We start from the raw sequence: 15,006 nt of genomic DNA on the forward strand, positions 1-15,006 counted from the left end.
GTTATTCAGGGCTGCAGGGTCCAGAGAGACACATGTCAGGATTTATTTGTTATTTTTGATGAATCTGTCCATTATAGGCATATCTCCTTGTGTGTGTGTGTGTGTGTGTGTGTGTGTGTGTGTGTGTGTGTTTCACTCCTGAGATCTCAACCCAACATTCCTTGAAAGGTGTGAGACTGTGAGACTGTGAAGGTATGGCCTCCCAGACTCTCTACACAGGTGGTTGTTCTGGCTTCATTTTCTGCTTTGTTCATGGCATTGTCTGCATCTCTGTTTTTTTTTTTTTTTAATTTTAATGTTTCATTTATATTATTTATTTTATCCTGTAAAGTTATAAAAGCAGTTGAGGCTTGGGTCAAATATTCTATTTTAAATAAACTACCACATTGTTACTTCCATTGACATACATAATTTTTTTGTAATTCCTTCCTTTTCTGTTAATCATTTCCTAGTAAAAATTCTTTACTTTAGACAATATATATTTTTCAATGCTTGGTTTATGCAAAGTAATATGGTATTCAAAATATTTGTGGTTTTCAAAATATTTTTTCTTTATTTTTCACATCTTTTAGCTGGTTAATTTGGAGCTATTTACCTCGATGCGTCTAAATAAAATGCTTTCTCGATGTTTCAGTGCTAGGCATCATGAAGTCAACATCCTGGAAGATGAGGATTTACATTCTTTCCTTTCCTAACCTCCACCACACATGCCCATTATCCCTCTTCCTAATATAAACATTATATGAGAATTTAGGTTAGGTCTATATTCATTGTTTTCATTATTATGACTATGTAATACCTTTACAGCTCTGCTATGTAGTAAACTATAATTATTTTACTTTCAACATAACTCTTTGTTCAGTGGAGCAAATAATAATTATTTTTTTCTGTTCTTATTCAACTGCAAACTCCTCACCAATCATATTATTCTCATTGCAAGACATTCAGAAATTCAGGTTTAGACAGGTTGCTCTCCATACCTGGGATCTCCCTTTCTCACTATCATTGTTGGAATTCCATCTCTTACCCATGTAGCATCTTCCATTTTCTAGATCCATGTATACTATATACATCTTCCTTTCTTAGCTTATTTTTCATTTTGATGATGCATATTACCAAGAAGTTTCTGCAGGTAAATTTTTTGAGTGCTCTTATATCTGGAAATGTCTTTATTATACCCTCACATTTTATTGACAGTTTGGCTAGGTATAGAATTTTAGGTTAGAAATAATTTTCTTCAGAGGTTGAAGGCATCTCTCTGTTGTCGTCTAGCTTTCGCTGTTGCATTTGGCATGTCTAGAGTCATTCTGATTTCTGATTCTTTAATGTGTGATCTGTTTTTCGTCTCTTTTAGAAGCTTGTAAAAATTTTACATTTTCTCTAGCTTTTTGAAATCTCATAACAATATGCGCTGGTATGAGTCTATTCCTTCTTCTCAATTCTTTCTTTATGGAACACATACTGTATAGCTTTTGGACCTCCTGGTCATTTATTATTGTATGTTCTCTACTACTACCTATTTCTTTTTCTTTTTACTCTAGTTTCAGGGAGGTTTCCTCAACTACCTCCCCCTTGGCTGGAGGCCCCCACAAAGAAAATGAACCATCTTCCTGCTCCTGTGCTTGACAAACAATCTGGAGCTTTCCAGGAACAGCAAGAGGGGCTGGAGAAGAACACCCAAGGACGAGGCCTCTTACTCTCCTTGACAGAGAAGGCTACCCACAAGAGACAGAGGGACTGTAGGGGAATGTGGGACATGAGCCATACCCCCATCAACCACTCACAGCTGAGGAAGAGGAGGGCCAAGGAGGGCAGCAAGAAGGAAAGTCAATCACTCATGGCTACGTCCTGCCAGGAGAACACTGAGCTATTGCACTGATCACAGCAAGTGAGGTTGTTCCTCTGCCTTATTCTTTTGGAAAGCCCAGGTAGGAAGACAGATGCTCTTCTCTTTCCTCCATGATTGACCTGAGAACCAGAGGGTAGTATACTGGGTGATGGTGGTGAGGGGCCTGGCTGCCAACTCACCACCCTGAGGTGCTGTAGATTGGAGGGGGCACTGCAAAGTTTTCCCCCACACCTCCAAGCACATACAGAGTGGTAAGGCAGTGGGCTGTTCTAGCCCAGAATCCTGAACCTTTCCTGTGTCCCACATCCATGAGAATCATCAATGATCAGTAAGCTAGTCCTTTCTGATGCAATCCTGCCTCATCAGTAGGAGCAATCAGCTTGTGAGTCAGGGAACAACAGGTTGACTGCACGCAGAGGTGGGGTTGGGGGAAGGATAAGGGGAGGGTGCTGCTGGGAAGGATAATCTGCCATAGGCCTTGAGATTCTGGCACATTCTTACTGGGCATATCAAGAATAAAAAAACCTGTGTGTTTTTTACCCAGGCCATTTCTCAGGATAGTGTTTGCAGTGAGCAACCTCAAGGGATGAGGTACTAATCTCCTTTGGAAAAAGATCAGGCTTGTGAAAGCTGACTATAAAAGCGTGCATTCCTCAAGCTAAGTGTTTCTTGACTGCACTACAGGCCTATATCAGTATAAAATCCACCTGGGTCCTTTGGAGTAACTGTCTGGGAGTTAGGGGCCCAGGAGCACCCTGGCCAACACAATGCTCATGCTGCTTGCTGTGCCATGATCACCAGTCTTTTGTTTCTATCTCAGAGCTCTCCTGTCTTCTGCCAGCACTCACAAAATAGTATAGGCTAATTTATAGGCTTGTAAATAGGGTAAAATTCTAGACTTTGACAAGTACCTGTCTCAGGACACAGTCCCATGCCCCTCTTCTGCTTTTGGATCCTGGCTGGCAAAGGGGACTTTGCGTGCCAAGCTGGTCAACTAACCCTGGGGCAGGAGGGTTGAGCAACAAAGGCCCTTCTTGTATAGATACGATGGTGCAATTTGGGAAACCCAATCCATCACTGCTGGAAAAACAGGATGATGCAGCTGCTGTTGCCAGCATCCCGGAACTCCGAGGCGGACACCTTACACCTAATGTCCTCCCTTCAGCAAGGTGGAGCCAGACATTTATATTTGTGTTTGTTTCTTGAGTCTTAGCAGTATATCCCATTTTGCCACAAGAGGGAGCCTATCGGTGGGTAGGGAGAAGAAAATCAGATCTGCTGATGCTCCTGATTCAGTTGAATAAAGTTTATTTCTTCTGGTGTCTTGTGAATACTGAGGAAACAGACATAACGACATTCATAGATATTCCAAAAGCAAATAAAAATTATTTTTAATCTTTAGATTATTTGAGACTTTTCTTTCCATCCAACTTTAGCGTTCAATTACCTTGCTTTAATTCCTATCCCAAATTCCTGATGTCCCCATCTCCCTCACTCATTTTCAATAATTCCTCATTGTTTTCCCTTCCATGAACACTTGCTTTCTAGGGTCAGTGTAATCCCTACTTAGGGCTTCAACCTTCTTCTAATTATTCAAAATAGTAGCTCCTAACTAGGATTTACCCAATACAGTGAGCGTTATGGTTAACGATCCAGGTTTTATAGACTGTGAACAAATTTCTTAATTCCTCTGTGCTTCAATATCCTCATTGCTAAAATGGACGTTATAATAAGAAATTTATTACAGTTTTTTGAGAAATGAGATAGCATGTACTTGTTACATAAATGGCATCTACTATAACTATCTAGTGTCCTCCTCTTTCTGTCTTTATCTGTCACCCCTGTTACTCATAACTTCTGATCATAACTTTTCTGTTCCAGTCAACATCCTTCCCAGTCTCCTGTCCCATAATCACTCCTACTTAGGAGGCAGAGTCCAGGCTATTTTCCTGATAGCTTCTGCTGGAGATTCCAGATTTTCTACAGCTTTTTTTGGCATTTTGTTCTCAAATCCCACTCTTTATCTCTTATTCTGTGCTTTGATCTCAACAGTTCACCAGGTTTGAGGAACATGTCTCTTGTCTTGTTCTGCCTCTTGCAGTCTGTATGATCCATATAAATTATTTATTTAGAGTCTGCTTTCTCATCTGTAATATGGCCTAGAGGATCTTTAGAGTTTTATGTAGCTGTAATGGTCTATGGAAAGAAAAACAACATTTAGTGAACACCTAGCATGGACTATGAACTATGGACTATATTTACTGAGCAAGTTCTAAACGCCAATCAGTGTCTTTGGCAATGGGGTGTACAGGGCAGATCAAAAGACACAATGCCTCTGCCCTCATGAAGATTACATACACTAGTTTTAAAAACTGAATTCTCATGACAAACACTGATGCAATGTAGCCTGAATGATTAAGTCACTTGATTAAGTCCCTATAAAAAAGATAGTGACTGGTGGAGCCACCACATGAACCCAAGGTTTGACTGACACCCAAGGTTGGCTCACTCTCCATCTAACGTCCCTGGGTGTGAGTGAGTCTGATACCTTATTAAGTGGGATCAGCCTCAGACAGGTGGGGTTGTGTAGCTGAGAGATCAGATGTGCCTGGTTAAGAGCTGGCTCTGACATCATTTCCTGTGACAGTTGAAACCTGGGAGTGAGGATGGAGAAATGATAGGAAAAGAGGAAAGCAGCTGTGTTGTTGGGGAAGGGGATGCAGAAATGTCTGTGTTTCTACTTGTGTCTTTTGTAGATCTGTTAGGGCTCTGATATTTTGTTTCTACTAAGTCTCCTTTTCACACCTACTTGGGACTGCCCCTTGATCTTGTGAAAATAGCACATCTGTACCTTCCATTCACTGCACTTAGTCCACTGGCTTTCTCTGTCCTTGGGATAGACCATGATGTCTTTCAAAGTCACCATGAAGACATCTTCCCTGGTCTTCTGAACTCGGCTCTTCTCCCATCTTTTATCTGCATCACTGGACTCTACAGTTCCAAGGACTTATTGTCTTCACAATCACAGAGAAAGAAGCCTTGATTTTTTTGGGTGGGCAGGGGCCTAAAACCTGGGGAAGACTTTAGTAGGCCTGGAAAATCTGATGTAAAGAAAGTCACAGAACAAAGACCTGAAAAAGTGGAGTGGGGTAACTGTGAGACCCCTTATTGGGCAGCAGAGAGTCAAGAAGGAAGATCTAGTCATTGAGATCAATAGCTGCTTCAAGCATTGCATGCTCATGTGAGCAGAAGGATTTGCCTTTATATGGTAGAAAGTGCAGGAAAGAGAATTTTCTAGAAATTCAGGTAATGAACCAGAGAGGATCAGGATGGAATTAAACCAGGATGCTGTCTCTTTATCACCAGTTCTCTGAGGTAAACTGTTGCTGAGTTAGATCCTTGCCATACTGGTGAGAAATGTATTTGCTGACTATTTGAAAATGTTACAGATTTTAAACCTGCACAGTCTTAAGAAATTACTAGTTCATATTTTTGTTTCCTCTAGATTTTCATGTGATGATGGGCCCAGGACTAGCTTAGCTCCCTTCTCTCCAGGCCCAGGCCGTTAATATCCAGTGCTCTGGGGAGATGTTTTCCTTCTCGTGCTGATACTTTCCTTCTGCTGACTTCTCCTCAACCCTTGTTCCTGGTGTTGTCTCACATTCCCCAAAACCAGATAGATACAACCATTGGTGGAAAAGAGGCGGGGGGGGGGCGGAGAAGAGAAAGATATCTCTTCCTATCATTGTGGGGTATACACTTCTTTCCACCCCCTAACTTTGGGTGATTTCTGCACCCTGGGTGCCCTGCTGCTCCAGGCCTTGGCACATATTGTCAACATATGGCTGTGGGAGGAGGCTGGTCTCATCTTGTGGGAAGAGGAGGGACAAAGAGGGCATTGTCTGGTGGAATGAGAATTCTCTTTACCCTTGGAGGCTTCTCTCCTGGCATCAATCCTCAGAAACTTATTGTGAAAGAGAAGTTTGTCTTAGTGCTTTAGGGTCCTGTCAGAAATTTAGAAATAATTAGGCAGAAACCCCCTCCACTCAGCCCCTACCCCCAAGCACCAACCTTAGCCTCCTCCCCACACTGACCCGGGCACTGTTGACATTTATAAATGGAGCCATTGAAGAATCAGGAGAAATTCATGCAACTTTGAAAAGTATCCCTATTCCCTGGGCCCTGCGCATCCCCCCACTTTCCACCCCCACTTTGGACTTTGGCTGGACCAACTCCACAGCCCTGAATGGTGAGGTCAGAGCTCTCAGTTCCCAAGGAGAACTGTTAGTTTTAAGTAAGTTAGACTGAGAACCCATCGATTGAAGGGGTGGATTTCCATGTGGAAATATCCTATAACACCATGTAAGGTGCATGCGGTAGCGATTCCCCAAGTTCTTCCCCCAAAGTAACCACAGCCTTTTACTCAAATAACCACATAATGGAAAAGGGGAATACTGAGATCTTTTGAGGAAAGTTACATATATGATTTGAGCTGGCAGCGAGAACCTAGAGGATCATCATAGCACATGTAGAGGTTTGGTAATAAATGGAATCCTGTCCTAGCTCCCTCTCATAGTTACATCTTACAGTCAGTGGGTCTGCAGACCCATTTGGTAATAATTTCCTATGTTCTAAAATGTGTAGTTTTACATGATAGATAAACTTAGCAGATGGCTGAATCCTATACAGTTTCCTTGACCACTGGAGTAAAGTTATTATGTAGCCAAAGGCAAGTGAGCTATCTCCTGCCCCAAACAGGCCAAGAGAGTAACTAGAAAATAATATGGCATCCCGGGAGAAATGGCAGAAATCAGTGGCATCCTCAAATCATTAAGGAATGCATGGCGATGGTCTCCATTATATCCCCCATTTAATTTACCAGTCTGGACTCTGCAAAACAGAATGGATCATGGCAGATAGACTATTGAAGAATTAACCAAGTAGGAGCCCATTGTTTAGCCACTAGGCCAGATGTAATATATTTAGTAGAGCAAAATAACACAACCTTTGTTATATGGTTAGAAGCTATTGATCTGATTAATGTGCATACTAATTCAGTGCTAGAACAATGTGTAAAATCATAATTATTTGTGTGTATTTCAAAAAGTTTACATTTCAACATTAATTCTCATATCTGTCTGGCTAGTTCACAAATAAGATCTTATCCTTGGAGCTTCAAATTTAGTTTGTTTATCTACAGTGTGATATCAGCGAGGAATTGTAAATCATATTGCCATATTTTTGAGGGGGGTGTCTTTGATTATTGAACACTTGGCAAGCATATCTTTTGTTTAAGAAGATCTTGTACTGGAGTTATCAGAACAATAAATATTAGCAAAACCCTTACACAACTCAACCAACAAGCATTGGTAAAGAACACAAGTTCATTAAATTAATTGTCCTCTATATTTTTCAGCAGTTCCACAAACTGGTGATGACTTATAGTATTTACTCAAAGGTTTTATCAACTGTATTTGTAACAATTTTCTTTGAGTCTACTGGCAATTGCATAAAGGATTATAAATCAGATTATAAACCCACCAGCTTGTAGAAGGCCATTAAATAATCTCTTTAAAGTCATGAGGGATAAAAACGGTCAACTTAGAGTTCTATGCTCAACTAAATAACAATTCAAGAATAAGGATAAAATGAAAGCATCTTAATACCAAAGAAGATCAAGAGAGTTTACCCTTAGTAGAGGAACCACTGAAGGTTGTACCCTAAGAAGAATAAAATTTAGCACACTTATGTTCAAAGAAGTGTTTTTCACAATAACCAAGAGATAAAATCAACCTAAATGTCCATCAATGGATGAATGGATAAACAAAATGTGGCATATACATGCATATATACATACAATGGAATATTGTTTGACCCTAGAAAGAAATAAAGTTCTGATGGATGCTACAAGATGGATGGACCTTGAAGACATTATGCTAAATAAAATAAGCCAGTCACAAAAAGACAAATGCTATATGATTCCACTGATATGAGATATATAAAGTCGTCAAATTCACAGAAACAAAAAGTAGAATGGTAGTTTCTAGGGGGTAAGAGGAGGTAGAAATGGGTACAAACTTTCAGTTTTGTGAGATGAAAGAGTTGTGGAGATCTGCTGCACAATAATGGGAATATATCTAACGTTACTGAACACATATAAAAATCGTTGATAGTTAAAAAAATAAAAAAGAAGAAGAAAATTTAATCTAGAAGGAAAATATGGGATTCAAGAGGGAGAACTGAGCAAAGAAACTGGTAAACATGTTGGCAAATCTAAATAAGAATTAAGTTAAATATTCTTTCTGCAACACAGAGAATGGATTAGAGGTGAACAAGCCTAGAAGCAGAGACACTGGGATGACGTTTCATTGATTCAATATTGAACTAGGCACCTTCTAGATTCAAGGGACAGAATCTGTACAACTGGTAGATCGACAAGATGTGGTCAGTGAAGAAGATGGCAGTGATGACATCCAAGTTTTTGGTTGGGATCCAAGATGTATAGTGGAGTTAGTTATTAAGATATGGAATACTTAAGCGCAGGATTTCTGTTTTTTTTTTTTTTTGGGGGGGGGAGTATGAAATTACTATGAGTTTATAATAGAAAGCTCTTTAAAGGCTGGTAATTTGGATAATGGGGAAGCTAATAGTATAGTAGTGTTTAGGGTTTAACATCTGCAGCCAGATTGCTTGTTCAAATCCCAGCTTCACTCATTAGCTGGTCAACCTTGAATAAGCTGCTTAACTTCTCTATTCTTCATTTCTCTCCTCTGTAAAAGAGGATAATCATAGTACTTATATCATAAGGTTATGGGAGTTAAGTGAGTTAAAAGCCATAGAGCACTTGGAATATCTGTCATTTATTAAGCACTGAAAATGTTACTGTAACAAAATATTAAATTGGAAATTTTGACTGGGATTTTGAGATGCAATAATTTAGAATATACAACATATATGATATTCTACAGTGATTTTTAAAATGTAAGATGCAATATTTCAAAGGAAAAACAAGCAAATTGATAACAGTTGTGTCACTTGTAAACTCTATACCCACATCAAAGTTGTATAAAATAGCAGAGTTGTTGGAAATTAGAGGATGAGTGGATTAACTTGGAGGAGAGGATATCTTTGGAAAGAGATGTGCTGTTAGTTTCCCTTAAGAGAAAGGGATGAAGGTGCTGCCTCTTGCATCTCAAGTCTAGTGAGAGGGGCTCCAATGTGTCTACTGACTCTTGCCTGATGTATCAAAAAAGCAAGAGACAGGATGCCCAGCAGATGAAGAGAGAGATGTGGCTATATTGGAATTGGCCTATATGCCTCAAGTTGGGTGGCTCTAAGGCTGCATAACTATTTCCTGTGGACCAGATGTGAACATGTCCAAGAGAGAACCAATACGAGATTATCTTATGTTGTGCTTAATAGAATCCCTTGGAAGAGTGAACAAGCTTCAAAGGTAAAAAAAAAAAAAAAAAAGAATCCATTTGGCAAACTGTCAAAAAGGTCAAATCACTTAAAAGGTGAAGACTATCCATTTGGACTTATACTTCTCCATAACAATATTAAATGCTAGACAATAGTAGAATGATGCCCCAAATATCCACAGGGGCAGAATCTGGAAGTGAGGTTCTCTCCAAATCTCCTCCTTGAATAGTACAATGTTGGCTCTGGGAGCTATTGCATGCAACAGAGTAAACAGATCCCTTTCTCTTCAACCACCCACTTATTAGCCCAGCCTTGTCCCTTTCCATTCTCCACCATATCTTTAGAGGGGATTCTGGCTCTAGCAATGGGGGCAGGAATGGGTATAAAGGCAAGTGTCACAGTTCTCACTGGGCCTGGTAGAGTGGGGCTGGGTTCCTTGAGTTGCTGAGGGGACATGGAGCAGATGCCCATCATGTTGTAGGGGGAAGCCTGTGCTATTTCTCTCAGCTAAGAGACATCTTGAGATAAAATTAAGGAAATTTTATCTGTTGTTGCCGGCAAGCCTGCATTTTGGAACTATGCTAAGGTCACTGCCCCCTTTCAGATGATCTGAAAATCCCTGTTTTCAGTTCACTTAGGAGACATTCCCTTCACCCTCAACAACAGAGGGTTATTCTCCACAGCCTATTCTTTAACAGAAGGGCTGCCTGCTCCTCTTGCTGCAATTCTTTCACTCTTCACTAAGGCTGCCAGGAATGAAAAGGGGAGGGGGAGGAGTGGGTTGTGGCAGGAGGCAGGGCCTGTGGGAGAGCTTGAGACCCTGTAGGCTCCAGCCTGAGGACGCTTAGTTGCAATCTTCTTCTGTTGTTGGTACTTCTGCTGGAAGCTGCCAGGTGAGTGCTCATGCTGGGGCAGAGGGTAGCTGGGCTGGCACAGGGCCAGGGCGCAGTTGTGGAGGGTTGCTGCCTGGAGCCCTAGACTGCCTTCTCCAACTCTAATGCATACACCAATGACTTGGGGATGTTATTAAAATTCAGATTTGATTTGCTAAGCTGGGGATGAGACCCAAGAGTCTGCATACCAGTACTGCTGCAACTGGACCACACTTTGAGTAAAAGAATCTAGAATGTTTCCCAGGTCAGGTCGGGCGAGATGGAAGCAGTGAGCCGGGTACAGCATTGTCCTAAGTGGAAATTCCTCCTTCACACCTTAGCTATCTGAGATGGATTCTGCCACCAAGGGAATCATGAAATTTTTCTTGAAAAGAATAAAGATGTATAGAAAAATTCTTACCAAAATCATGATGCAATTAAGAAAAATCTATTTATATATTTGAAAATCCCCTTAAAATCTGAGCTCTCCTTTCTCTCCCAATTCTTGAACTCACAGGTATTGCTCTTCCAGCTAAAATCTTGACAGGGCTCTGATCCTACCAACTCTCTCCCAAATAGATTTATTTGCAAATTATTTCTTCAGTCCTAGAAACAGAGTGGCATTCCTTGAGTCAAGCTTTGTCAGCAATGCTGAGCTCTCAGCTCCCTAGATCCTGGAGTTCGGCCTGGGAGCTCTGGCCACTGAGGACAAAGCTGCAGACATGTTTGTAGGAGGAGGATGTAGGTTTCAGACAATGAGACAGGTGGGCCAGGGATGGCTGAAACAGATAGGGGGAGGAGGAAGGGCTGTGTTTAGGCACCAGCTGTAAAGGAAACTCTCTTTGGTCTAAAGACTTTGGGAGAAGAGCACAATTTTGTCTGAGTGAGACCTCGGAATGTATGTGGAATAAACGTTGTTTTGGTGATAACAGCCATGGGGCAAAGGACATGGAAGGGGACTCAGACATAGGTATGGGAGCTCTAAACCAAGGAGTTCTCGGGCAAGTCCTCTAGTCTTGCTTTTCTCACTCTGCCTTCCAAACCCCCAAAGCTCTGTGGTGATCTCTGGAGATCCTAGTTCACAGAGCCTCTCAGAGGATATTTGGGTGTCTCCCTATGGGTCTAGGGTGTGCACAGGACAGAGGAAGAAGAACCAGAGATAGGCCCTCTGGAAACAACTCAAATTCCCAACACTTGGAATATGCCAGGCCTGCTCTGTGTTAAATTCCAGTTCTGCTGAGAATGTGATGGAAATGTCTTTAGAGGGTGTTTGGCCTGCAGTTTGAAATGAGAAGGCTGAGAGCAAGATTTGAGAATTTACCAAATTAGTTTTTAGTCTAGTAACTCTCCAGTAGAGCCAGGGCAGAACCCTCAGAGCCCCGGGTCTGCCTTCCCTAAGCACAGGGACTCTCCCGGACTTATGAGGCAGGGAGGGGCTACAGGCATCCTTGCAGATGGGATTGACTGAGAGGAATGTGCAGTCAGCCTGAAAATGGGCAGATTATCATGCCCCAAAATCCTCTGAGATGCTCTGGTACAGATGTCTTGTTTTACAGAGCTGGTATCTGAAGCCAAGATTGAAGACGTGATGAACCAGTGCTACCCTAAAGCAGTGGTTCTCAACCAGGGTGAATTTGACCCTAGAGGACATTTAGCAATGTCTGGAGACATTTTTGGGTGGGAGAGGAGAAGCTGTATTACTGGCATCTAGTGGATAGGGGCCAGGAATACTGCTAAACATCTTACAACACATAGGACAACATCCCCTTGCCCCCAAACAAAAATTATCATGCCCTGTCAATAGCACCAAGGTTGAGGAATCCAGGACTAGCACTGGAACTTGACCTTCCTTTTGGGCCTCTGTAGAGCTCAATATCTCTCTAAACAAAATTTATTTGTTTGTTTGTTTGTTTTCTTGCCCAGGCACTTCGCTAAATGCTTTTTCATTCAATAAGTAAGCTAGTGATTTTGTTTTATCGTTGTCTTGATTTTCAAATCCAAAAACAGATTTTGTTTCCTTGTCAATTTACCTTTTATTATTTTCAATTATTCACCTTCTTCTCCTGAATTCTGGAAGAATTATCCAATGTGCTTTTGGCACCCCAATTTGGTTTTCCTCAGAATCTGTCCTATTCAAAGTAGATTTTAGTTGTGGTACTGATGATCTTTCTCCTGCTCTACTTGTAGTGTGGGTTTATACATTTAAAGTCCCTTTACTCTCATTTTTGAGTGTCTTGGGAACGAGAGAGGATAAATCTCTGTCTTCAATCTGCCATCTTTAATCATGAAAACAATTTTGCTTCTTTCTATAGAGTGAAATAGGTTTCTTCTAAAAATTTTAATCCAATTTTATAGAAAAGAATTTTCAGTGGCCTGATAGGCTTCTGAGTCTTCATAATCTATGATGAAGGTAGAAAGACAGGGACTGAGGAGCAGGCAGAGTTTCAAACTCTTGATTCCTAGTGGCTCAAAATATGGTTTCTCACAGTTGGTGGGTGGGGACATATTTCTCTGGTCAACTAAAACCTTTGGAAGCATCTCAGTCCATCCCTTCCAATTGCACAGAAGGGACCATTCTACTTTTTTTGGGCATATGGCCTGTTCTTATCTATTGTTTATGATACCATTTTAAATTGTTTTTTGCATCTTTGTCGGTATTATAATTGAGAAGCTGATACAAGAAAAATTAGGCATGTCTCATTTGTTACCATGTTAACTTAGAAATTCACGTTATTATTATTAGAGTTAAAAGGGAGGAACCTAAGCAAGTTCGTAGTCAAAGAGGAAATAGGGTGGTGTGAATTATAGGAAATATAATGTGGGGATCAAATCCTTGAAGAAGCTGGAAAGGAGAGACCCAAGAATACAAATTTAGAAGAGAAAGAAGCTTTGGACAAGTGTAAGGCCACTTGTTTCTGTAAGGTGCTGGAAGTGACTATGATGATAGAAGAAGGACTAGTAGCTGTGGGGTTTCACATCAAAAAATCTCTATTTACTTTGTGGAGTAAGAGGTTTGCATGGTCTTCTAAGAGTGAACGGAATCATGTGTGTAAAAATTTGAGCCGAATGAGGGTGTTAGAAACAGTAGCTGGACATTGAGGAAGGCTGCTGATTATGACAAGGATAAAGATGGCAAATTGGGCCAGTAGCATGATGGTATTTTGTCTGAAGAATTGAGGAATTTCTGAAATATGTTCCTGATCATGGTCACCTCTCACTGCGAGGGAGATATGAGCCCAAGAAACTGTGGCAAAGGAAAGTTGAATTTCGAATTTTTATACAGTCAGTTCTGGTTTCGACCCCAAACCCCATTACATGTAACTAGATTCTGCTGGGTTTTTGTTTGTTTGTTTGTTTTTTGTTTTGTTTTGTTTTGTTTTTTTCTTTCCCCTAAACACTCCTTTTCCTGAGCTGGTTAGGTCTAAAGAATATTTGACTAAAGCAAGGCTTGACTCTCACTTTCTTCTCTGGATCCCCATGGAGCCCCTTAACCTCAATTTTACTCTGTGATGGGAGCAGAGCCAGCCAGACACGCCTGTGAACACCAGAGGGCATGGAGTCAGAGAAAACCAGACAGCAGGAGAGTGCATGTTCCCCCCAGGGTCAGTATTGATTTTGTTTAGATAATGCTGACAGTAGCACCAGACCTGGCAGCCTGGGGAAACAACTTTTCCGAAGACACTTGTCTCTTACTATTTAGCCTATTTAGGGTAAGAAGGAGGGAGAGAAAGAGAGAAAAAGTGCCCACCAGGTCTTCATCCAGTGAGAGTTCCTCTCTGCTCCAGCAGTACAGAGGGGAACAGAAGAGAGAGCCACACCCACACACGCACACTTTATTATTTTATATAGATGATTCCATTATATAAATAAGTGCAGTAAGAGTTTTAGTATTTGATCAACCAGATCCTTGGAGAGGAGCAAGGCTTGCCTTATCTATTCTTGGATTAGGAGTGAAGAGGTGGCCTAGAGCTCCTCCTAAAGGACAATGAGCAGCACACCTACATTCACCGTTGTCCTCTGTTCCAAAACAGGATGTGTGGCAGGTTCCTGAGGCGGCTGGTGGTTGAGGAGAGCTGGCACTCCACCCCTGTGGGGCGCCTCCTGCTTCCTGTGCTCCTGGGATTCCGCCTCCTGCTGCTGGCGGCCAGTGGGACGGGGGTCTATGGTGATGAGCAGAGCGAATTTGTGTGCCACACCCAGCAGCCAGGTTGTAAGGCTGCCTGCTATGACGCCTTCCACCCCCTCTCTCCACTGCGCTTCTGGGCCTTCCAGGTCATCTTGGTGGCTGTGCCCAGTGCCCTCTACATGGGTTTCACCATATATCACATCATCTGGCATTGGGAAGACTCAGGAAAGGTGAAGAAGGAAGAGGAGAACCTGATCCAGCAAGGAGAGGGCACCACAGGTGCCTCAGGGGCTGGAAGCCCTAGGCTGCTCTGGGCCTATGTGGCACAGCTGGGGGTACGACTAGTTCTTGAGGGGGTGGCCTTGGGGGGGCAGTACCATCTGTATGGGTTCAAGATGCCCAGCTCCTTTGCATGCCGTCGAGAGCCTTGCCTTGGTAGTGTAGCCTGTAATCTCTCCCGCCCCTCTGAGAAGACGATCTTCCTAAAGACCATGTTTGGAGTCAGTGGGCTCTGTCTTTTGTTTACTCTTTTGGAGCTTGTGCTCTTGGGCTTGGGAAGATGGTGGCGGACCTGGAAGCAAAAATCTTCTAACTACTTCCCAACTTCGGAGAGCAGAAGAAGACACAAGGAACCAACTGATAACTTCCCAGTGGTGGAATCCAAAGAGCAGTTCCGTGTAGCAGGTGAGAAGGGCACTAATGTCCTCTTTCTTCTTTGCCTGATGTCTCTGTCCTGA

General features: G+C 41.9%; 1 protein-coding gene across 1 annotated transcript; it reads left to right on the plus strand.

Moving 5' to 3' along the window:
• Nucleotides 1-14,175: 14,175 nt before the first annotated feature.
• On the plus strand, nt 14,176-15,006 carry GJC3 (gap junction protein gamma 3). Its single transcript, XM_006918676.1, has one exon. The coding sequence runs from the start codon at nt 14,176-14,178 to the stop codon at nt 15,004-15,006; it is 831 nt and encodes a 276-aa protein (XP_006918738.1).

Source organism: Pteropus alecto, unplaced genomic scaffold, assembly GCF_000325575.1.
Source record: "Pteropus alecto unplaced genomic scaffold, ASM32557v1 scaffold68, whole genome shotgun sequence".
NCBI lineage: Eukaryota > Metazoa > Chordata > Mammalia > Chiroptera > Pteropodidae > Pteropus > Pteropus alecto.

What these genes read in the sequence shown, in the direction of transcription:
- GJC3 (XM_006918676.1), top strand. Translation starts at nt 14,176, where the DNA reads ATGTGTGGCAGGTTCCTGAGGCGGCTGGTGGTTGAGGAGAGCTGGCAC.